The sequence below is a fragment of the Carassius carassius genome, chromosome 23 (assembly GCF_963082965.1).
Source record: "Carassius carassius chromosome 23, fCarCar2.1, whole genome shotgun sequence".
Lineage (NCBI taxonomy): Eukaryota > Metazoa > Chordata > Actinopteri > Cypriniformes > Cyprinidae > Carassius > Carassius carassius.
In genome coordinates, this window is record NC_081777.1 from 23,490,920 (window position 1) to 23,515,995 (window position 25,076).

The 25,076-nt window shown below is 38.2% G+C and overlaps 2 protein-coding genes across 4 annotated transcripts; both read left to right on the forward strand.

Moving 5' to 3' along the window:
- The first annotated feature begins 322 nt into the window (after nt 1–322).
- tango6 (transport and golgi organization 6 homolog (Drosophila)) lies at nt 323–15,082 on the forward strand. Of its 2 annotated transcripts, none has more exons than XM_059506620.1 (18): nt 323–438; nt 828–1,477; nt 2,338–2,454; nt 2,554–2,701; nt 3,550–3,659; nt 3,832–3,994; nt 4,162–4,229; nt 4,344–4,456; nt 4,537–4,713; nt 5,319–5,445; nt 5,681–5,875; nt 6,218–6,352; nt 6,568–7,089; nt 7,921–7,978; nt 8,732–8,890; nt 10,106–10,257; nt 11,701–11,814; nt 14,310–15,082. In XM_059506620.1, the coding sequence occupies exons 1-18, from the start codon at nt 381–383 to the stop codon at nt 14,484–14,486; spliced, it is 3,243 nt and encodes a 1,080-aa protein (XP_059362603.1). In that variant the 5' UTR covers nt 323–380; the 3' UTR covers nt 14,487–15,082. The 2 variants fall into 2 exon arrangements, with proteins under 2 accessions (XP_059362603.1, XP_059362604.1); XM_059506621.1 differs by having other exon boundaries at nt 3,553–3,659.
- Nucleotides 15,083–16,768: 1,686 nt separating this feature from the next.
- Nucleotides 16,769–24,623, forward strand: has3 (hyaluronan synthase 3). 2 transcript variants are annotated; one of them, XM_059506622.1, is made up of 5 exons: nt 16,769–17,440; nt 19,068–19,489; nt 21,026–21,655; nt 22,736–22,837; nt 22,952–24,623. In XM_059506622.1, the coding sequence occupies exons 2-5, from the start codon at nt 19,481–19,483 to the stop codon at nt 23,879–23,881; spliced, it is 1,671 nt and encodes a 556-aa protein (XP_059362605.1). In that variant the 5' UTR covers nt 16,769–17,440; nt 19,068–19,480; the 3' UTR covers nt 23,882–24,623. The 2 variants fall into 2 exon arrangements, with proteins under 2 accessions (XP_059362605.1, XP_059362606.1); XM_059506623.1 differs by lacking the exon at nt 19,068–19,489 and having other exon boundaries at nt 22,952–24,622.
- Nucleotides 24,624–25,076: the final 453 nt, after the last annotated feature.

Genomic DNA, 25,076 nt, shown 5'->3' on the forward strand with positions numbered 1-25,076 from the left:
CATTGTTGGTTAATTTCAAACGCACCTAAATGACATTTCACCACGTAATAAATGAATAAATAAATAATAATATTCTTCTAAATAATGTTTTGCAAAAAAATAAAAAATAAATAAAACTATATATATAAATTAAAGTGTTTATAAACTGTGTTAGCATTTGTTTTAGTGCCTTTAAGGCAGAAGTATAGGCCATATAATTGTTATAAGTATAAGTATAATGTAATTGTATAAGTATAATAGCATAATAGTCATAAAAATGATTGGCAGTGAGCGAGAGAGCGAGAGAGAGAGGCTTTTAATTTGTCGGACTCTGTCGCACTTTTATTTTGAAAGGCTTCTCATTGCGACAAAGTATTTCTAGACAACACGTTGCAGTGTAAATGAAAATGACCACAGCACTAATAAAGTCTCTCAGTATATTAACGAAACCTATTCGAGGTAAGATAGAATATATTACATTCGTGGTAAAAAAAAAAGTGTCAAAGCACAATTTTCTGTGTTGTTGGCTGTGTGTTGGCTAAAAGCAGTCAGCCTAGTCTGGCCGAAGCATTACTAGCAGTCGCATGTTAAAATAAAAAATATTGTTAGCTGCTTTCTCATCCTTAATATGTTCCAAAAGTGTATGGCTTTTTAGATGTCGGTTTCGGTTCACTGTTAAGTTCCAGTGTATATATTTTCAATAACTTAACAATTGGATGTTGACTGTCATTCTGCCCAACATATAAATCTCTTCACAGAAGAAAGAAAGTCATGCAGGTTTGTTTGATGTTTATGTTTTGCACATTTTTAAAATAGTGATTGCATGATGGACGCACACTTTTTTTTAGAGGCTCAGCTGAGCGCTGGTCATGGCACACAAACAGCACTTGTGTCGGCTCTCCAGAGGAACCTGTCAGAGCTTCAGGAGCACATGTCTGGGAGTGAAGAGCTGGAGGAAGCCCGACAACTTCTGGAGGAGGTCAGACGAGACATCACATGGGTATGCAGTGATACGGATGATCTAACCTGGAGCTTTGTGCAGGAATGTCTTCTCTTATTGCTCTGCCTGGCACGTCACCTCAACCGCCTCCTGAAGGCCTTTCACCAGAATCCTAGTGCACCAAATCCTGCAACCCCTGAAGCAGCTCCACCGCTTCCTCCAGATGTTCTCAGTGTGGCCCAGCAAAAGACACTGGGCATTGTGCTGCAGTTTGTGGTCACTCTGGGTCTGTGTCCATATTTAGCTCCTGGTGTAGGGGTGGCTCTAGGCCTGCGCTCAGCTTTCGGGGCAGCAGTGGAGGGGGCAGTCCGACACGATGTGGCACCTGCAGGGGAACGGCGTTTACTCATCACTACTAATATGCTGCTGGAGGTGTCTGCACTGTCATCGCTAGCAACACCTGTGTTTACACGCCATTTGGGTGACATTATGGCAGCTCTGTGTCAGTTAGCATATCGACCCAAGCGCCCTGAAGAAGATGGTACAAACAGCAATAAGGTAAATATTCACAAATATTGAATCCTTTTTTGACCACTTTACCCTATAGTCTCACTTTAGGTCTGGGGTTTCTAAAACCATGGACAATCTGGATTGATCAGGGATATTTATAATCGTTCCGAGTCCGCTACAGTAATGAAAAAAGTAATGTACAAAAATAATTGTGATAGTTTTTAAATGATTGTAATGAATTAGAAATATAAATTAATGAACACGACTTAAAATAAAGTTCGAAATGTTGACTTAGTTTGCAGATAACTTGAATAAGTTTTTGTGAAAGTTCTAAATTGACTTAAACAGAAAAATATAAATAGTAAAGCTAAATAGAAATATAAAAAGCTAATAAAAATGACACAAGCACATAACAAACTTAAACTAAACCAAAAATGAAATTGAACTAAAACGGCCGCAAATATTTTTGTTAATTGAAATAAAGATTCATTAATATAAAAATACTAATATTCAATGTAAAACTGAAATGAAAATGGGAAATTTTGTGATGGCAACTAATTGAATTAAAGAAGTTTAAGTTTAAGTACTTAAATTATCAAAACTAAAACTGAAATAAATATCAATTAAAGGCTAAAGAGAAAAAAAATGCTAATAAATTGAGAAAAGCTCACAAAAACTAATGAATATAAATAAATGCTATAATGTTATATAAATACAAAAAAATACCTGTTATGTATAATGTATAAATATATACATAAACATCTTGTGCTATAAGAATGATAGAAAGACTCTGGTATGACATCAAAATTAAAAAAAGTAGGTTTGTAAATCCTGTAAGTCACTCTTTCATGTTTCATGTTGGCCAAAGCTAAATGTTTAACTATTTTGGCCTTGCTTATCTACCACAGGGGTTGACGGTAGAGGAGCGCAAGTCCTGCAAAGAAGCACTCCACAATCTTCTTGGGAAAGTGTATCAGCCAATCGTCATCAAAGAGCTGCTTGTTCTGCAGGGGGGTCCTAAACAGGTGTGTTTTGTCCATTATCTTTCTGTATTCTTTTCTGATGCGTTAGTGTTTGTGTGACTTGATGGAGGCATGTCATGTGTAATCTGTGATTTGCTGTAGGCATCAACAGGTTCCAGAGGCGCAGGCAAGGCTCTAACCCAAGCCCCCGCATGGCTGAGGCGACTGTGTGGACAGTTGCTGTCTGACAGATTAATGCAACCGCAAGGTGTCCAGGCAGTGGTGAGGACCATCCTAGAGGGGACCGGAGGTAAGGCAAGATTTAGCAAAGAGATCAGATGGCCAACATGTGAATTTGTCATTTCAACATCTGAAAAGGTGTATGAGGGAATGGAATCAAGTTTACAATACATTTTACAAGAAGTTTTCAGGAAAATGTAGGATTTTATTTTTGTTTGCTTTATTTGCTATTATTCATTTAAATAATTAATAAGAGAATTATACCAGCCATTTATTTTGTTAATGACCTTGAAACTTGTTTCAACACTCGTTCGGGGATGCAACCCAAATATAGTATATTTACTAAAAAAAATAATAAAAAATTTTCATTTTTTAAAAACATTTAACATTTCTATAAATACCCTTTTATTAACTTTTTTAATCATTCATGACTGTTACGTATAATTGGTAACCTATTTGTCCTTTATGCCTTGTGCATGAGTATAAATACCTTTACAAATACATTGCCACCTGTGTTCCTGCTCTGTTTTTGTTGTCAGTTTAATTCCATGAAAGGCAATATCCTGGAACTGTGTCCCGTCTCCTCCAACAATTACCCCCAGGGTAGATGCCTGGGTTAGAATGGATAGAACTAAAAATAGGACTGATGAACTAAAAATAGGAGACATGGCAATGAGTGGGCAATTGTGTTTTGCATATTCTGTAAACAGCACAGTGTCAGCAGACTGGAATCATAATTTTGGACGTTATGGAATCCTAACATATGGAATCCAGTTATGGAATCACAATTTTTTGAATGGTGGTGGAAAGCATATATATTTTCATCCAGTACATAACAAAAAATTCCCAATGTGTTTCCAGTGGATTTATCATGCAATTCAATGGCAAGTGGAATTCTTTTTTTTTTTGCCTGACCAGCAGGTGGCGACTCTGACTGGAGGAAATGTGATGCTGTGGCCAAGATACTTGCTGCCTGTCCTCAGCAGTCTCTCTCTGCTGAGAGTTATTACAGTCAAGTGTGTCCACAGGTAAAGTAGTGCATTATTGCCATAATGGTGATTTAGAGTTTGGTTTGGTTTGCAAAACATAGTAATAGTCATATAATAACAAAAGTTACAATGTATTTTTATCAGTTTGTTAAAAATCTATGCAGATTGTCTAAGACTGACTAATTGTAGGATGTCATGTCACTGGATTTAGGTTCTGGAGCTTCTGCATTTCAAAGACAAGCTGACCGCACAGCAGTTCCAGAGAGTGGCCACCAGGGCGGCACTCATCATGGTCCAAGATCGGCCTGAATTTGCACAGCGATTCCTGCTCTTTCCTCTTCTCTCCCCCCTTCATCACTCTGCGGAGGGAGCTGGTTAGTATGTATTAGGAGACTGGTTAAGCATTCTGTAGTGGCTGATTGATATAAGTTGTTATACTCTGACTGAGTGATAAAGCTACATCAAGTTGCTAATGTTTGCCTCAATACAAAAAGCATGTAGTCTTTTGAGCATTATAAAATGAACTGATAATCTTTTGCAGGAGATGATCTATCCCAGGATGGAGTGCAGGAGTTGGTGCTAACTCGCTGTATTGAGGATGTATATAAAGTAAGCAAAGCATTCTGTATTGTTATAAGCACCATATCATCAATTTTATTAAGGAAAAACAATGAAACTGCAAAATCATCAGTTACATTAGAGTGGTGTCTTCATTCTGGTCAGATTTGTGTGGTGGGTAACAGTCCATCAGAAGTGCTGCTGAAAGCTCTAGCAGATGTCATCTCAACACTGTTCAGTCTCTTTTGCTTCACCAAACAGAATGTCTCTCATTTACGGTCAGTGTGCATTCTGAATTTATGGCTGAAGTATTTATAAAACATTATATGTTTGGACTAAAAGTGGTTGTTCCTTATAGCACATCATGTCAGGAGATCCTGATATGGTTCCTGTCTCACTCAGAGCAATCGGTTGCTCTTTTGCAGCTGAAACATCTGTGTGGACTGCTGGGAGAAGTGAGTGGAGTCAGACACGGCTTTCAGTTCTCACCTGGCAGTGAAGGAGGAGCCAGACTTACGGTCAGAGAGCCTATCAGGTATTATTAACTGAGAACCCAACAATAATTATGTACTGTTTTGTGGAAAATTGTAATATATGACAATATCAATCAGCTAGATGACTCTGTCAACTCCAAAATAAACAGAGAGCTTTGAAATAAAGAATGCATGTTTTTAAATGCCTAGTGATGAATTTGGATTTCAGTAACTTTGTGTGCATCTCATTTGCTTTCATTAAATTAAGCATCAATTACAGCATGTTAGCATTATATCAACTAACAGCTACCCTGAATTACTGTTTACAAAATGTGGGGTTAGCAATTTATTTTTAAAACTTCTATAATATGCATAACATATATGCATAACATATCATGCACCAAATCAGCACATTAGCATGTTATCTGAAGGAATTTGTGACACTGAAGACTGGAGTAATTGGCTGCTGAAAATTCAGCATTACCATCAAATAAATAAATTATATTTTAAAATATATAAAAATAGAAACACTGATTTGAAAATATTTCACAATATTTGTGTTGTATTTTTGATTAAATAAATGCTGCCTTAATGAATGGAAGTGTATGTAGCAAAGCATTATCAAGACATTATCATTACCTGTCTCTCTTTCTGTGTGTTTTGGCAGTGATGACGATGACGCCCTGTATGAGAAGGTCTCAGGTGAGCAGTGGAGAGTGCAGTGTCTGGTGCAGTTATTGGGAGAGATGAAGGACAGTGACCTGCCTGGAGAGTTTTTTCTACTGCTGCTGCAGGTGCTGACCCCTGTCAGTCAACATTTGTAACTGCTGCTCTGAACTATAACACATACGATAAATAAAGGTTCTAAAGATGTTTTTATGACTCTAAAGCAAAACTTGGGGCCTCAGGACTTTGGTGGGAGCTGTGAAAGTGGATGCTGAGATCACCAGATTTTTTTTTTAGCATGCTCCACTTAAGTTGGTGAAACCTTTTGCAACATCTGATATGTCTGTTTCATACTGTTTCCAGGATTTAACGGCTGTGGCTGCTGAGCAGGAGGAGGTTGAGCAGGAAGTGGACACCTCATCTATGACCCTGCTGGAGTTAGAGCAGCACCTGCTGGGCCGTGTGAGTGGTAATGGACAGAGACTGGCTCTGCTGCAGGTTTTGGCCATCATGTGTGACGGTCTTCCATACACACAGCTGCTCCGCAAGCCCACTCAGGTGTGATATAGAAAAGATCATAAAACAATGTTATCTGAGCATTTGAAATTGTTCCCTCTCTTCTCTTTCCTTAAAATCTTTTAAGCTGTTTTATCATTTTGTATTTTTTGCTCTTATTTGAGGGGAAACATGGGGCATCTAAAAATAAAGCTCATCATCTCCTGGCCAGATCTGTTCCACTTAACTCACAACAATGAATATCTTCTCTCTGTGGGTTATTTAGGACACGAGAGACTCTCTTGGGCACAGTTGTGCTATTTCAGTTGTGCTACTTTATGTAGTGATACTAAGAGAACGTGTGGCATTTATATGACAGCAGTACATTGCTCTTTCTGCACACAGGTGCTTGGGTTTATAGTATCCATGCTGCAGAGGGCATGTGTTAGTCTGGAGCGTGGCACTGACAGCCCAGTGGAGAGTCAGACTCTCAGTATGGGAATTGGGCTTGTGGCCACTCTACTTTCTGGAGCTGCTGAGGTAGTGTATTATTATTATACTCTTTGCTGCTGTTGTCATAGCCCTTACATATTACTCTTTTGTTGGTTTTGATTGCTTCTATTGTCCTTATTTGTAAGTCGCTTTAGATAAAAGAATCTGTTAAATGACTAAATGTAAATGACGTTGGACAAATCTTTATGGACCTTTTATGTATTATTTATTACCAATTTTTGCCTGTTTATCTCTTTTTTCAGCTCACTGCAGATGATTATTCATCAATGGGTGAACTGTTGCCCCACCTTGAGCAGATTTCTCAACAGCACCCAGAGCCAGTCATCCAGGAGCTGGCGTCTGATCTGAGAGCCACTATTGCCACACATGGGGCTTATCGCCCTAAAACTGTTCCCAAAACAGCCACCCAGCACAGTACTGCCCAAAGTCCTGCTCAACCTGCGGGCCACAGTTCAAACTCGCTCCCAGTTTGTACACAGTCATCTAGAGTTTCGTCCAGACAACAGGAACGCTCACAACCAATCTCACAACCCAAACATACAACAGACTCTGGTGCAACACCTAAAGTTAATGACATTCAGAATACTAGAGGGATACTCAGTTATGATATTTCTAAACCCTCATCCAGTAAAGCTTTCTCTGAGTGCCTGTTGGAGGCCTGTGACCCGGATGTCCCCACTCGAGCTGTAGCTCTGCGTTTACTGACCCGCTCTGTTAGTGATGGAGACAGAGAGGCATTGCAGAACAAAGACAAACTACTAACAGTAAGTATGAAATATATATACAAATATTTTCTCGTTAGTGTTTTCTTTTTGGGGTCATTTTGAGTTCTAGAATTGTGCTTTGATGCCAGTGATCATTATAGCATCTGATAAACACTTATTCTCCCAGTATGCATTATTCTCTCTGATTCTAAAAGCCAGGTTTCACGTACACCTCTCTCCTGGGTATGTGTAGGCTCTTCCCTGGGTGACACTGTTTATATGGGCCAGTGATTTTCAATGTTCCTCGTTCTCATGTGTGCTCTTTCTGAGGGTGGGTGAGGGTCTAGACCATGTTTTATAAATGAGGTGGGATGTTTGGTGTGTAAAACCTCTTGCTTGAGGGCGCCTGAAGACTCTCATGGGATCTAGTTATGATGAGCGGCTTTCTGCAGTGTCTCATCTAATATTCTCTGTGATAAGAGCCTCATCTGTGTCCATTGCTTTATAAATACATCTAATTCACACATAAGCTTGGACACAACACGCAGTAATATATGTGTACCTCCGGGAAGTCGATTAAGGTTTTTTTTTCCTTTTATTTATTTAAATCTGCGTCTGGTTTTGCTTTTTTTGATTGAGTTAACACATTTTGGTTGTATACATCTAGCTTTAATTCTCTCTCAAGTCATACCACTTCTCCTCACATGAACTCATTTAAATCTCTTAAATCTGCAGGCCACAGACATTTTTTAATTTGCATTACTGTAAACGTGCTTAGAGCTGAGCTAATGGGTTCTTGAAAAACTGTCAGCGATAATTAGACGAAGGAATTAATTAACTGAGCCCTAGTTCTTTGCTGGGCTTTCACTGGATTTTTTCAATGTGTTGCAGCTCTTTTTGGAAAACCTGGAGCATGAAGACTCCTTTGTGTATCTGTCTGCCATTCAAGGTAATTCATTCATTAGTTTAAGAAAGAAATCAACATAAATTTCTTAGAAATACAACAAAATATGACAATCACACCTGCATTTGGCAAATCTTTTTTTTCATGACTATTGATGGTTGATATCAAAATTAGATTTATTTGTAGCTGTGATGTAACATAATAGAACAGCTTGGATTTGACTGGTTGAATGACTTTGTTGTAAATGGAGGCGTGAAGCACAGACATTACATTGACCTGATTTACTTTGCCAACAGGATTCACTGTCAGCTTTACCTCGGCACATTATAATGTGTTCAGCTCCCACGTTACATCATGTGACACTGAAGTCATAGCTGCTGAAATTAGCTTTGCCATCACAGGAGTAAATTAAATTTTAAAATATAAGAATACAAAACATATGTGTGTCTTTATCAGAAATTACTAGATCAATCTCAGTTTATTTTAAGATAAAGCCGTGGGCTTTACAAGAACATTGCTTCTGGGCCAGCAAGCAGATTTAGAGTGAACTATTTTGGGTTGATCAGCTAAACCAGCTCTGATTGCAACCAATGTGATCTCACCTCTGTTCCATAAATGGTCATACTGGTCCATCCCAACCTTTTTTAGCCCTATTGAGGAATAGCTGAGTTAAGGTTTTAAATCTTCTGGCAGCCTATTGTGGTTTTTATTTATCCAGTCTTAAAGAGGGTCTGTCAGATGTTCAGTCTTTTTTTGGTTTTTTTTTTTCAAGCTGTTGTTTCTTTTTTTCTGTTTCAGGGTTGGCAGTGTTGGCTGACACTTTTCCTGAACAGATCCTGCAGAGACTGCTGGGAGAGTATCAGACCGGGGCGACTGTCTGTTCCCCCAAAAGGGAGCGCTCCCTAGAGACACGCCTCAAAGTGGGCGAGGTTTTAATGAGAGCCAGCAGGGCCATGGGTGAGCACAGTCACTGTCTGTAGTCTTTCTTTTTGTATTTCTTTAAGAAAACTTTCTTTTAATAAACATGCTCCATTTCAGGACCTGTTTGTCAGATCTGGGCAGTGCCGTATCCTCAACACAAGTGTGTGGTTATTCATTGTGTCTCGAGATCATTCAGTCTGGGTCTGAGACATGTCGTCTTGGCCCGGCTCCTTAACGCTAAAAGACCGAGCTCTGAAAAAGCCCAACAGCTGCTACAGTCCGCTGGAACCGCACAATGAGTCTCACAGCTCTCTGTCACATTCATAGCGCCTTCACACACAGCAGGGGGCATCACACACTTCACCCGCACACTTGAGCTCAATTTACATTTTCAACCAATGAGTATTATCTAATGGGACACTGATTTAAATCCCCAAATAATTGTCTTTGTAATAATTAAATATCTAGCATGCTGTTTCAAAATGTACACATCCAGACTGTAATTTATATAAAAAAAATAATTTTCCTGCATAAGTGTACCTCTGGTTTCTAATTAAACCTGTCACTTAATACGGGGCTTGGACAGATGGCCACAGTTAACAAGAAGCACAGGATCAAAGAAGTGTGTGGTAGACTTTTTCTTACCGCTTTCTTTTTCCTCCCCTTTCTCGTAAGTCTAGTCCACAACAGCCATTAAAGCTCTTTTGATCTGTTTAGAGGATTGGTCAGCTGAAGAAGTGGACATTCATGTCTGAATAGGTCCTGGCACATGGGTTCTGGAAGGTTTTGTAGAGTTTGAATGATATCTCAAATAGAGACAGAAAAATCTGCTGTGGGTAGATTTATCCTTAATAATTTCTTATAAAGAATATCTATTAGTGAGGGGTTGTTTATCTGAGTCCTTTTCATATAAGCCAAAAAAAATACCAGTTTAGTGACTTTGCTCATGCTGTAGGAACGTGCTTTGGACTTTCTCAGACTTTCACACCGAGATGGAGAGATTGGAAGAGTAGTGGCGACTTTGTGTTTGATGTGTGTTTAGACTGGAGCTCTTTTCCAGTGCACTGTATATATGGTATTGAAAAGAATTCTTTTTTTTTTTTTTAATTTAAAGACTTACTATATATATATATATAAATATATAAATATATATATATATATATATATATATAAATATATATAAATGTAAAAAATACAAATTCTTGTATCTTGTATGTACAAATAAACAAAATCTTGTCATTAATCTTTTAGGTGATCTTGCTCCGCACTATGGCCGCCCTCTGATTGGTGTGTTCCTGAGCAGCACACGAGATGAGGACAGTAGTGTGCGTGCCAGCGGCCTCTCTAATTTGGGTGAACTCTGTCAACGTCTCAACTTTTCCCTCGGATCAATGGCGCAAGAGGTAGTACCACTCTAGAATTCAAAAGCTTCTGAAAAGCTGATTCTGTGTGTCATTTAGTCTCTAATTAGTTCTTTTTAAGCAGACCCCCAAGGCTGCTTCTAGTCTGATGTCATCGTTCTCTTTACACTGCACAGCTGTGTGTGTGTCTACACATTTACAGCTCTCTACACAAGATTACTACGTCTAGTGCTGAGATCAGGATTTCTGCTAGTGCAGCTGGATGGTAGATGGATGAACCTGAACTGCATCAATTAACTGATTTGCTCTTTAAAATCAGTTTCTTTAATGTAGATCTTTAATGTAGCAATCATTAATGCAATGGAAATGTCCTGTTTGTAGAATCTTTACAATTCAAAATGATCACATTTTTAAAATATTATTTTTAGAATATTTGCAATATGCACAATGTTGCAGATGACAATATTTGCATACTGAATTATATTTGGTTTTCTTTCTTGAATTCATTTTTTTTATAGTGACTTAATTTAATGTGTTGAATGTGTTGATTATGCATTGTATTGGTTCTTACATAGCCAACAGAAAAGGTTAGAAAAGCGATAGTTCACCCCCCCCCCCCAAAAAAAAGTCATACATTTCTCAGCCTCATGTCATTCTAAACCCATTAGATCTTTGTTCGTCTTCGGAACACAGATTAAGATATTTTTGATGAAATCTGAGAGCTTTCTGACCCTGCATAGACCGCAACAAACTACAACATTCAAAGCCCAGAAAGGTAGTAAGGACATTGTTAAATAGTCCATGTGACATCAGTGGTTCAACCTTAAATTTATGAAGCTATGAGAATACTTTTTGTGTGCAGAATGAAACAAAAATAACTTTATTAAGAAAACTCTCTGATTTCACCAAAAAATATCTTAATTGGTGTTCAGAAGATAAACAAAAATCGATTTGAGAATCAGAATCTAACCAATCTGTATGGATACTCAGGCATCCCTAAAGTACCATGCAACTATTTTTATGCAGTAAATCATAAAAGCTTATCTAGCATTATACTTTTGCTGTCTTGCAAGCATTGATATTTCCTTAAGTACATGCAGATCTAGTATTCTTTAAAACTTATGCCAAAATATGAAATGTGTGACTGCTTTGAACAGTTGGAATGCAGTTTATTTTTTCAGTGTTCATATGGTTGTTGAGAAAATCTACTGTAAGCGGCTGAGCTGCAGCAGTGGTCTAGAGTTCTTCATGAATAAGCATCTCTGTCAGTGTGACTAACTGGGCTGCTTATTCATGAAATAGCTCATCTGCAACAGGCTGTTCTCCAGCGTCTTGACGATTAGCCTTCTGCAAACCCATGTGCATGTTTAGACATCAATCGACCTGCTGCATTGACATTAAGATCAACTAGTGCAGCACTGCAGATCTTTGCACCCCGTGTTCGTTCTTTGTGTTTGACCTCTATTTGTGTGCTGGTTCCTGCAGCTAAGCACGTGTCTCACCGCCCTGATAAAGACGGACAAAGAAGCAGAAGTTCGAAGAGCTGCGGTCCACGTCATTGCTCTTGTTCTTAGGGGCCTTAGTGATAAAACCACTCAGGTGAGTGTATTTGTGATCAGTTAATCCTGAACCTTGTGATTATGCAGTTGCTTTCATTAAAGAAATATAAAAGTATTTTTGCATTCATATATTTTTTTTTAAATAAAATTAATCATTATTTTTATTTAATCTGAAAAGTACAATTCTGATATGCTGATTTGATGCTCAAGAAACATTTAATTTTGTTATGAATATTGAAGAAAGTTGGAAGGTAGTGTAACTTTACACATGCTAATAACACCCCTGTAATTATGTAGTTTTATGGCTAAAATGTGTATTTTAGATATATATATATATATATATATATTTTTTTTTTACATTTATTTGGGTTCTGTATGATTGCTTTGACTTACTTTTTTTTTTTTTTTATTTTTTTTTTTTACAAATTCTAATTAAAAAAAAATATATATTTTTTTGTGGTATTCAACAACATCCCACAAATACCATTTACAGCCTGTTTTTTTTTACTTGGAATATTCCTTTAAGGGTGTAAAATCCACTGATCTATAATAGGCAACATAGTTATATTTAGATTAGCGTTAAAATCCCATTTCTGAGTTTAATTTATTAATGTGCAAAGACATCCACTTTTTTCAGAATAATTCTGAAAACAGAAAGCCATTCAGTTTACAGAATATGTTTTGTTTTTGAGGTTATAGAGTAGGTTGTTAGGTCTCCCGATCTGGTTTAATCAGATCAACACACGTGTTTAGTGGGAGGAATTCTTCCAGCATCTGGACTGATGAACAGCAGCTGTAATGTTCTACTCTCTTATTTAGAGGTCACCTGTTGTGTCTAATCATCACTATCAGCAGACACCCTCGTTCCCACGGCCCTGATCACTTTCCCAAAGACGGCTTTCATTTTGGATAATAGCTCCTACAGGTCATTTGGTACATGATGAGTAAAATTAATACTAATCTAAACCATAGGATTTTTTTCAGAAGAAAAGGTTGTCCTTGGTCATACAAAAATGTCCCTGCTATGTAGAGTGTAGTTGCCAAGACGTAGTTGAAAAGTATTGATGACCATAACATGAACTGTTCAGGATAAGGTAATGAAATTGAACTTTTAGGGTTAGACGTTTGCTTTGAATCCTTTTATAAAGTATTAGGCCTATGTATCACAAGTTTAGAGTTACAGCTGTAACTGTGTTAACTAATCAGAGCTGTGCAACTCCTTACTTGGATGCCATAACATTGAGTCTCTGATCCATTGGACTATTAGCAATCATCTTTAACATCTTTATTATTTAGCCTTTTGTAAGATCATATGAATCACACCGCTGACTGATTTAAACATTTTATTGATACAAATGTTTTTTGATGTTGTCAGCAGACTTGGCAGTCAATTGCCATTCAGACTTTACAGACTACAGTTCTGTTCTCCCATAATGCATGATAATCATATTTCAGTTAACTTATTTAAATATATTTTGTGTAATGCAATGGTGTATGAATTGCAAGAATACCACAGGAGATATGAAAGGGAGATATTTGATCTTTCATACCGATTTTCTTCGAATGGAATGATTTTAAAACTTGATAACGTCTTGGGATTTCATCCTAGTTGTCAAATTTGTCCAGCTTTATTATTATTATTATTAGAGAAAATTAAAACTAACCCTAAATAAAACCAAATAAATTGAAACAAATAATAATTCAACTATTACTTTTAATAATTACATTAACAATATATATACATATATATTAGAAAATATATATGTATTTTTTTCAAATTCTGTTTAATAAATAATAATAATAACATTGTAATAATGTTCCTCTAGGTAAGTATTTATTGAATTTTGTAGGTAGGTTGACATAAAATGTGTCAGGCTGCTAAATCTTAATCTACTTTGTCCTTTTACAACTTTGAAGCGGATAGAAGTTTTGGGGGTTTATCCACATAAAACACATCTTGGACTCACATGAACTGATCCCAGTGACCTCAGGGCCGACTGAACTGGTCACTGCTGCTGCAAATGACCTTTTATACATTTGAGCCCCTAAATTACAGCTCCAATGTTCACCGTAGTCTTGAAAAATTTGCACATGTACTTTATAGGACAGATTTTACTAGACAGGCTCAGGCCGTACTGTCCCTTGCATGCACCATGGCATTGGCCCGGGTGTAAAGTCATATCTGTCATCACCGTCTGTTGGGTTTCCCAGGATGCAGCTTCACAAAAGCCCTTCTGGTATGAGGAAAGGTTGTTACTTGGTACAGCTGTTGCAGTAAGTAATGAGATGGCTTGTCCAGGTAAACCATAAGTCACAACGCCTGGTGTCCTTTTAGTGTGAAGTTAAAACAGCTGACTGCTCACAAAAGCGCTCTCCTGCTGTGAAAGAGAAGGTCAAGAGACCATCTGCCTCAAGAGACATATACTGTACTCATTATTTTCTCTTCCTCGTTTGTTCTTTTTCTCACATTGAGTTGTACAGTAAAACAGTGCATCTGCTTGCTAAGTGTTTTTCTCTCCCCTTCTGCTTTTTCAGGTTCTTGGGGATGTTTTATTGGAGCTGTATCGGGCTCTGAAGTGGGTGGTGCGGTCGGATCCAGATGAGGTGGCCGTACTCCACGCTCAAATTGCTCTGGAAGAGCTAGATGATGTCATGAGGAGGTTCATCTTCCCTCAGCAGAAACTTGAGAAAAGGATTGTGGTACTTCCATGAAAGCGCTCCAGGACTAGCATAACCTTGTTATAGACAGAGGATTTTGTCTGATTTCCACCATCCATTAAATGTATACTTGTAGTATTGCAAGATTGATACATTTCAGGGTTTTTCTTTCTTATAATCATTTTTCACAGCTATGTTTTCATTCTCAAGCCAAAAAACATTTCTTATCATTGATAAACTAGCATTGTGGCTTTTGCTATCTGGTACACTGAGGTTAGAGGGCACCACAAGCTATATATCTGTGTAAAGAGCTCTGCGGCAGCTGCTTTCCTCTCTGTTCTGCACTGGTGATAAAATGTCTGTTTGCTTTTTATCAAATGTTTGTGGAACATATAAAGATGACTAGGTCATGACGTCATTGGTAAGAGACGACAGGGTAATTAGTCAGTTCTCCTAAGTTTTCTCCCTGTGGACAATACTGAAACTTTCCATTCATGTCAACCGTCTCTATGGCTGCCTGACCTCTTGTACCAAAGCAGAGCTAGTTAAATACTATGTAAATACAAATTTTGGCATTTACGCTAACTCAAAATGTTAGTTTGGTCATGAGGTGCCTCTGGAATAAAATAAAAGTTCTTATTTTTTCCAAAGATTGTCTAATGTGTTTATATATTTAGTCATTAACAGTTTCTTTTTCCCTTTCCTAGGACTATTTTAAACTCAGTGTAAGTGTGTAAGCACATGTCCGAACATCTGGGTTAGGTCGCAGTGCCCCAAGTTCCTGTGCTGTAAGGTAGAGGTGAACCAACCATTCACCTGCTAAAAGTAGTTCACACTGTAAAAAAAAAAACACACACATAAAGCACATTCTTTCATCTGTGAAATGTAAAAATACATTTTAAGAAATGACTTGGAAAGTCCATGGATATCAAAACTGATTGGTAACAAACAATCTTTAAAAGGTTTTTTTTTTTTATACAAAAGTCAGTCATACAGGTTTAGAACAGCATGGGAGTGAGTATATGATGGCAGAATTTTTATGTTTGAGTAAACTATCCCTTTAAATATTTCTGAATGAAGTAGGAAAAATGTAGGACGGGAATTTTGGGGACGTTCAATAACAATGGAACGCCATTGCTAAACGCTGCAGTTATTAAATTTTGTAGAAAAAAAAATATATGCACAGATTAAACATTTACAAGGCCAGTAACGCTCTTTTAGAAAGTAAGAATCTAGTAGATGCCTAAAGGCCCATTTAAACTTCATGTAGACCAATTCTGATGTTTTCTGTTTTCAGGAACTTAGAGAAAAAGGAGAAACCAGGATAGATATACAGTATTTCCTAAACATCTGAATGACATCAGAGACAGTTTTGTTAAATAGTTTTGACTGTGTGTAGCACCTACTGCTCTGCACATCCTTCTGAAAGATCTCAAAAATTGGATGTATCCTTGATTATTTTAGACCAGTTTTAAATTTTTTATTTTGGATTATGTTGTGACTTTGCATCAAAACCTTCAATGGTGATTCATGTTCAAAAGTTTATTCACTGTTTTATTAATCACTTTTTTGGGTCCCATGCCGCCTTCAGTTTAATGCAGTAAACTACCATGTTGAATTGCTGATTCTGTCACAATGTATTAAGTTTTTTTTTAAGTTGAATTAAGTTGCAAACTTTGCAAATAGGCAGTTATTGGTGAATGCAGGAGTTACTCTATATATTAGTGTAAATTATATTACACCAGACAGTAAATTTAAGCTTTCTGCAAATCCTGTAAATATAATGCTTATATAGCAGCCTTAAAGGCATAATAGCAAAAATGAACAGCCCGTTCAATTCTAAGAGTCAGATTGAATGGATTTTGTCCCAGTTTTGAGAAGTCAACTTTTTTTGTTGTTGTTTGTTTTTGTTTATTGCACTTGTATTTAAAGCCATATCCAGGATGTGTTGGCTAATATAATTTCTGTGTAATAGGTAGCTGCCTGGTTGGAAGTCGTTAACTTTGTCTTAGTGTTTCTGCAAAGAAACCTCACCGGCTTTTAAGGTGTCGCTTATAATTGCATCTCTGGTTAGGATCCAAAGAGAATCACACTTTCACCTTCCTTCCCCACAAACCCCATAATAACCTTCCTACAACAGCTACTCAGCCATGAAAGAACCATTACGCTAATTACTCCTCCTGCCACGCAGCAGAGTCGGAAAGAGCGTGAGTGTGTTTTACCTGGCCGGTTAATTTCTGAGGGATCGTTTCGAAAACAGAGCAAGTTTTCATTGGGTTCCGGAGGAAGACACAACTGAGATTGGAATGTTTGAAAATGCCGTGGATATAATGTCAGATCTTGCTGCAGTCTATCTTTCTCTTCCTTCTCTTGCAGATCTCTTCATCGGCCGGTGTTGGACCTGCAGGCTGCCAGCAGGAGGGGTGCAGGGAGGGGTGATAGATAAATAAATAACCCAATAAAGGATGCATTGAGATGATGTGTGTGTAGCCAAGAGAAGAGGGTGCCTGCTCAAACAGTCCCAAGTCTTGTTGAAGGTCGGCTGCACTGCAGAGCAGGGGGAAAAGCACAGAGGAGGGACCTTGAAGGATTTTGGGCTGCACTGCAGAACGATGCCACTGCAGTACAGCACTGACTCAGAGGCATGAGGTCCACCGGTGGACCCCCAGCCTCCTCGCACCAGGTGAGAACTTAATTCACAGCTGATTTCAGAGGCCTTCATGCCTTGGAAGAGAGGCAGCGAGAGACACACAAAGAAGGGGAGGGAAGTAGAGGAGGAGGAGGAGGGTAATGGTGCTGTATTTTTGGAAAAAGGGATCTCCTGAATTAAGTGTGGCTGGAATAAAGATGTAGTGTGAGCAGGAGGCTGAACAAGGACGGTGCTGTGCTCCACTGTGGTGGAGAGGAGCGGAGCAGACGCCTGGCAGACACACACTCACACACACACCGGCTAAGAGAGACTGAGAGAGAAAGAGAGAGCCCACCGTCACAGCTGTGGGGCTGGGAAGGTAAGAGACGTTAAATTCAAATTGAGTTTCATCTTGTGTCTGTATGCATTGTGGGAGTGGATGAAAAATGAAAGCATGCAGCTTGAGAGCTATGTCATATTTTCATTGTTTGGTTGTATGTGTGTGAAATACTAAAATTGAGAGAGAGTCAAAACGTGGAGTTTTTGGTTGGGTGGGTAGGTGTGTTTTTGCACAAATAGGCTATTGTAAGCTTGCGTTTGTATGTGATACTAAAAAAAAAAGCACTGCTGCACTAAATAACACTAAAATGGTTATGGTCATGGATCGGTTTTAGTATTGAACTTGAGAGAATATGTGGGATTTTTAAGATCTTCATATGTGTTTTTAGTGATTAGAATCTTAGTTTTAGTGGAATAAGGCCCTCTGTTTCTTGGCACTCATGTTAGTAAATGTGAGTAAATAAGTGGGCAGCAGGACGGGGTAAAACAGGAAAGCTTCAGAATTTGTGTTTTAAGGGTTGTTGCACGATTAAGGAAAATGACTTCTGTTTAGCTTTCCATGTCATCATACAGTACATTGACAGCAAGAGGGTCTGGTTAGAGTTTTGAAAAATGTTTGTACAGTTTCTATGTGACCAGAATAATGAGCAAATATTTAAGATTCACCCCAGCACATAATTTACAAAGTCTGATGTGTTTTATTAGGTTTATTTAACAGGATTAAAATGATTCTGCATATTAACCCAGCAACTTCACTATTGTTAAATCAGTTTAATGTAACACAATGTGAACATTAAATTATTAAAACATGAGAAATACATGAATATGGATGGGTGATTTGGAAGTTGGATGTGAGAGGCTCTATAGGTGCCCCCTAGTGTTTTCTTTTATTGTTTTGTTTTTCCTATTATTTCTGTTTTTTTCTAAAGCTCTCATATTTAAATTATATCTTTATTAGGGTCAGTGACAAACAAGAAGAAATCATTTTAAAATCCTGTAAAAAAAAGTCAAATGTAATTTTGAATTTAGAAATGTATTTTTGTTTACATGATGGTTGCCTTTTCGTCACATGACAAAACAACTTCCCTCATGCTGGTCATGCCACAATAACTTTGAATTGGCATATGAAAGTTTTTAAAATATCAATAACATTTAAAATAATATATTCAATAAAATATTATGAAACATTAATTATTATTTTTTATATATTTTATTACCTAGTATCTCCTTAGAATCCAGTTACATTATCTGGACAATTTTTTTATTTAAAAAGTATTCCAATTTAATTAATCAAAATTTAAGAAACTGAAGCCATGTTTATCATAAACGAAATGTATTCAAGAAATTTACATTGTTAAATGAATTACTCGTTTTTATGTATTTTTGAATAACTTAATCGATCCAGGGCAAAATAACAAAAACATAACATCACCGACCCATTACCAATATAGCAAGCTAAGACTTTTCATTGAATAGCCATGGCTCCATTAACATCATCACACATGATTGTGGTGTGGAGAATGTTGTTTAAAAAGTATAAACGTATTCTGTATCTGAGGGTCTTATTTGATCATTATTTCAATTGATCATTATAATTATAATGCCCAATAATTGATTGTATTGGCACATTCTCAATTTACCCAAACACATCATGCTCTCCCTTCCAGCCATTCATCTCACTTCCTCTCACCTGCTGCCCTCCCTCTTCAGTCCTGGTGATTCCCAGCCCCCTTCATTCCTCTCCAGCCTCCTCCCTTTGTCAGTGTCCTGTCCTGCATCCAAAGTCCTCATTCTATCTGGACCACACCTGAGAATACAAACTATCTCAGGGCAAGAGGCTTCGGCTGATCACCCCCATTCCAACCTGCAGTGCAACTGTGATTCATACAGCACTTCTGGATCCTGCTTCAGTCAGGGATGAGAATACATGATTACCCATGATCATCCCCAGCATTACTCACAAGAGAAACAGACCTGAGAACAACATCCTGCAGAATTAAATAGATTTATTAAAGGCATAACTAAGGATGTGAGATAATTGAGCTCACATGGACTGATCTCCACCTGTGAATATTTCATCATGACAACAGTGAGTAACCATTGACCTCTGACCTCTTATCTGTCGAAAGTTAAAAGATTATTCATTTTAATTCGTTATATACTGGCATACATTGAGACATACAGGAGTTACGCAGAATGCAATGCAGCAAATAAATGCATTTGCCACCAATCTAGGTTGTGCATCTTGAGTTGATCTAACAATCCTACCAAGTGATCAAAGGTTGTAGTTTGAACACCTTTCATCACACATATGGTAGTGGGTTTGTTTCTAGTGTTTGGAGACTGAGTGATGGTTAGTGTCCTGTTTGACATGGGGCTCTTCTTCACACCTGTGAGCTAACAAGCCTCCAGAGGAAGATTCCCTCTAATTAGGGTCAAACATACCACTCTGTATCTGCCTGCTGTCTCTATCTGACCCTCAGGGTCTATACAGTTTGTCTTTGTTCACATCACAGGAAAATGTATAGGACAAGATGAGAAGGGGATAAATGCATTATAGTACAAAAGTATACACAAAAATATATATATATTTTGCAGTTTTAACATTGCTTAAAGTAAAATCCAAATTGCTAATGTGAAAGGATTAATTATGCATTTCTTGGAGTTATAGGACATAAAACAGCTAAGTACTGGTCTGGCACAGCTGTCAATAACTGTGAGAACAGTCAAGTTACTGTGGAAGAAAAATCAACTACCACTTCAGTGGAAGTCAACGTTATTTCTGCCACTCTTCTCCATTGCGGTGGCTGTTATGATATAAGGGCACTGAGTGAAGCGGCTCTTTCTTTCATGAAAGGGGGAGCAGGGGGCGAATGAATGAATGAAAGGGGGGATTGTTCCCTCATCTGGGTGCCAGTGATTACCTGCCAAACTCAGCCTAGCCTTTAATTAAAGTCATTAACCTGAGAGAATGAGGGGAAAAAAAGTGAGGGACAAAGAGAGAGTGACTGACAGAGAGATTCACATGGATTTTGTTGTATTCTAATATTGTCATGTCAGTTGTTGCCAAGTTTTTAAATACATTCAGAATTGTAAACATTCTGATAATTGGTGTATTTCACAGCCTGTCAAATAAATAAATGTATTAATAAATAAATAGTATATACATCATGGTAGCATTTGTACATTTTATTATTTAAAAAGTTTTTAATATAATACTGTATGTAGTGATAAGATATTATTATATAATAATTGGGAATAATAACATTGTAATTACAAACTCAAAAGCACATTAAATAAATGCATCAGATTAAGTATTAAAAACATGTATATGTATACAAATATACATTTTATTTTTGGGTACTCGTGTGATCATGAGATTTACTCTAACTTGAAATAAAATTCTTATTACTGAACTACATTAGATCTCCCTTCTGTCTTTATTTAATAAGATATTTGTTACAGAAATTCCGATTTGTGACATTCAAAAACTGTTAAACATCACTATTCGTTTACAGAGAAATATCTGGTAAGGGAGGGAGAAAAGAGGAAATGGTCAGGTAAGGAGAGAATAGACTGTTTCTCTCTACCCTTCATTATGTTCTCTCTTTTTCACTCTTTTCAGATGCCCTCTCGCTTTGGCACTGCGGTGCGGATCTTCATCACTACCCTATTCGCGGCAGTGGTGCTTTTTGCCATCCTACTGGCTTATGTGACAGGTTACCAGTTCATCCACACTGAGCAGCACCACCTGTCTTTTGGCTTGTACGGCGCCTTTCTTTCCCTCCACCTTCTCCTGCAAAGCCTCTTCGCCTACCTGGAGCACCGGCAAATGCGTGGCCCCTCCAGACCCCAGCACCTGCGGCGCACAGTGGCCCTCTGCATCGCAGCCTATCAGGAGGATCCGGACTACCTTCGCAAGTGTCTTCGAAGCATTCGCCGCATTTCTTTTCCTGGGCTTAAAGTAGTGCTGGTGGTGGATGGGAATCGGCAGGAGGATGGCTACATGATGGAAATTTTCCAGGAGGTGATGGGGGGAGTGGAGCAGACAGGCTGTGTGGTGTGGAAGGGGAATTACCATTGCGACGGGGATGGGGGAGGAGGAAAAGGCTTGTTGCATGCCGAGGAAGCTGCCCGGGTGGCCAGGGTGGTGCAAAGCTTCCGTTATTCCTGCATTATGCAAGAGTGGGGTGGCAAGAGAGAGGTCATGTATACAGCCTTCAAAGCACTGGGAGATACTGTGGATTACATACAGGTAGGTCTAGACCCCACTAAAAACTTAAAATGTAATAAGTAAAGGATCCTGCCTGAATAAATGTTCACACAATAATATGACAAAAATAATAGGAATAAAGAATTAAATTAAATTTATGCATTTAGCAGACGCTTTTATCCAAAGTGACTAACATTGCATTCAGGCTAACAATTTTCTCCTATCATCCAAAGAGCATCCATTTCAGACATGCTTACATGTTGCTCTCAGAAGGACAAATGACTTAGGGCCAGATTTACAAATGCCAGCGCAAACCTTCTTTTGGGATTAAGATAGTACTGTTAAGATTTACTAAAGGCGCACAGTGAAGTATTAGCACTAAAAGGCGTGGACAATTATTTTTGCGCCTGACCTTATTGAATATGCATTTGTGGGAGTTTCCCTTTAAGATAAAACATTTATTGGAGTATTAATGAATCATTCAACACGGTTTATTAACGTTTGCACTTATCAATTTACTGGTATTTTTGCCATTAATTACCTTATGAGTGTAAGCTCTGCTTATATGCGACTGCATTAAGTTGTGCTGCGGATGGTATATTGTGTTGGTCGATATGCAATGTGGATGTTGTGTCTGTGTTCTTTAATTTGTGCATTGTCAGTAAATCACTCACAGAAATGTCCACACCCATTGGCGCTAATTTGCCCTTTTAGTAAAACTGACCATAGACTTTCAAAAACATTGGATTTCAATATTAGTGAGCCAACCATTTACGGTTACTCTTCAAGAGTCACCTCATAGTTTTGTCAGTGTCACTATAATATGAATCCTTGCCGCATTGAGGTCAAAGATCAGTCGTCTTACCTTCACCTGTAGTCTTGAGCACACCTGTGCTGTCATCAGCCTTTCATTGTTTAACATAGGACTGATATCTTTAGAAACAAAGATGACCTTGAAACATCTGTGAGCCAATGTTTGTGGTGCCACTAGTTCGTTGCAACAGTGCTTGCATTGTTCAGACAATCATTGTCAACATCAGCCTTACATGAAAAAAGGAAAACAGTTGAAGTTGCTAAGAAGTCTTCTAAATAATTGTATATATCGCTTGGTTTTGTTTGCAGGTATGTGATTCAGACACTGTACTTGATCCAGCATGTACCATTGAGATGCTTAAGGTTCTAGAGGAAGATCCAGAAGTGGGTGGAGTCGGAGGAGATGTTCAGGTAAGAAGTTTGCCTATTTTAGTCTTTTTTATGTCACTTTCAACAACCTTACAAGTTTTCCAGTAAGTTTCCTCTTTATTGAAAACCTACAGAGATTTCCATCATCTCTTTCAGATTCTGAACAAGTATGACTCCTGGATCTCTTTCCTGAGCAGTGTCCGTTACTGGATGGCTTTCAACGTTGAGCGGGCCTGTCAGTCTTACTTCGGATGTGTGCAGTGCATCAGTGGACCTCTGGGAATGTACCGCAACTCGCTCCTCCAACAGTTCCTGGAGCCCTGGTACCACCAGACCTTCCTAGGAAGCAAGTGCAGCTTCGGAGATGATAGACACCTCACCAACCGCGTCCTCAGCTTCGGCTACAAAACCAAGTTCACGGCACGCTCACAATGCCAAACCGAGACCCCCACACAATATCTGCGCTGGCTTAACCAGCAGACCCGCTGGAGCAAGTCTTACTTTCGAGAGTGGCTCTACAACGCCCTTTGGTTCCACAAGCACAGCCTCTGGATGACCTATGAATCTGTAGTCACCGGGTTCTTCCCCTTTTTTCTGGTGGCTACAGTCATCCACCTGTTCTACCGAGGCCGGTTGTGGAACATCTTACTCTTTTTGCTAACAGTCCAGCTGGTGGGCATGGTGAAAGCCACCTATGCCTGCTTCCTGCGGGGTAGGCTTGTCATGATCTTCATGTCACTGTATTCACTACTCTACATGTCAAGCCTGCTGCCTGCTAAGATCTTTGCCCTGTTCACTATTAACAAAGCAGGTTGGGGAACATCAGGCAGGAAAAAGATAGTGGTAAACCTTATTGGGGCTGTACCTGTGACCGTGTGGGCAGCCATTCTGCTCGGTGGCATGGTTTACACCATTTACTGTGAGGTCCAAGAGCCTTTCAGTGAGAGAGAAAAGGCTCTTCTAATTGCAGGTACCATCCTCTATGCCTGTTACTGGCTCATACTCCTGGTGCTCTACCTGGCCATAGTGGCCAAGCGCTGTAACAAAAGAGAGGAACAGTATCATCTATCCTATGCCGAAGCCTAGCATGGTCTTTCCAAAAAGATCTCTACATGCGGTCAGGGCTCATTTGAAATGGCCACGTCCTTACCTGGTGCTGCAATCCTGATTATAATTATGGATCATGTGTAAGTCCAAGAATGTTGGTTGTTAGATGGTTATTTTTTTTTTTATAGCTATGTTAGCTAAGTTGTTAGCTATGGCTGCTTGGGAAGTTTCAAACCGTGGGGTTTTTATGAGAGCCATAATTTACATAAAATGAAATCAGGAATGGTGCTTCTCGTGATTATAAAGCACACAATAAGGGGGTGGCCAGCCAAGGTGGGAACAAAAAGTTGAGCCAAAGGTTAATGGTTTATTTTGGTGCTTGGACTTATTACTCTATAGAATGAATTGTTGACGATAAAGAGGTGTGCGCCAAAACTTGAGGAAACCTACGTAAGATCGCCAAAAAGTATTTTAATGTCCTTTATCTGACAATCCAGCATAATTCTGTATTTCATCACTGTGGTGCTGCCCATCATTTTATGGGGTAACATGACAGAACAGACAGTATTTAAATGAGAATTTTATGGTTCTTCACAAAGATTAACTACAATGTACATTTACAGTTCAAGAATATCAAGCACCATCCAGTTCCAGTAAAAAGGATAGTGTCAGGCAACCAAAGAGGATTTTCTAGAGCATCTAGAATGTTTTGTTCCAGCGTGTTTAGTTTAAAAAAAAAAAAAAAAAAAAGGTTAGAAAGGTTGATCTCCTATTTTTACCTATAAACAAACCTGGTAGAAGTATATGGTCAAAAATTCTTTTTTAAATTATTTTCATTATAGGTTGTGAAACCAGACATAACTAACATGGACAGTGACACTTAAATTATAATACAAAATTCCCTCTTGTCTTGAGAACTTCAAAGCATAAACAGTGTTACATTACATGAAAAAGAATATCCAGTTACATTTTTTATTTACAGACTTTGAGTAGTTTTCTAATAGTCATTTTCTATTGAGGTTTATAATTTAATAACATTCATTAATGCTTTATTACCCTAATTTTTAACACAAGAGGCATGTGGACTTGTGATGTCATGAAATTTACTGTTTTTAAAAAGTGTGTTAGCTAATTCTGCATGTTACAGAATCTAACCAAGGTTAAGCTGTTCAGATACTTAGCGAGACAAATACAAAAAAAGTGAACTGAAGTAACTTATAGTATGCAAAGTTAG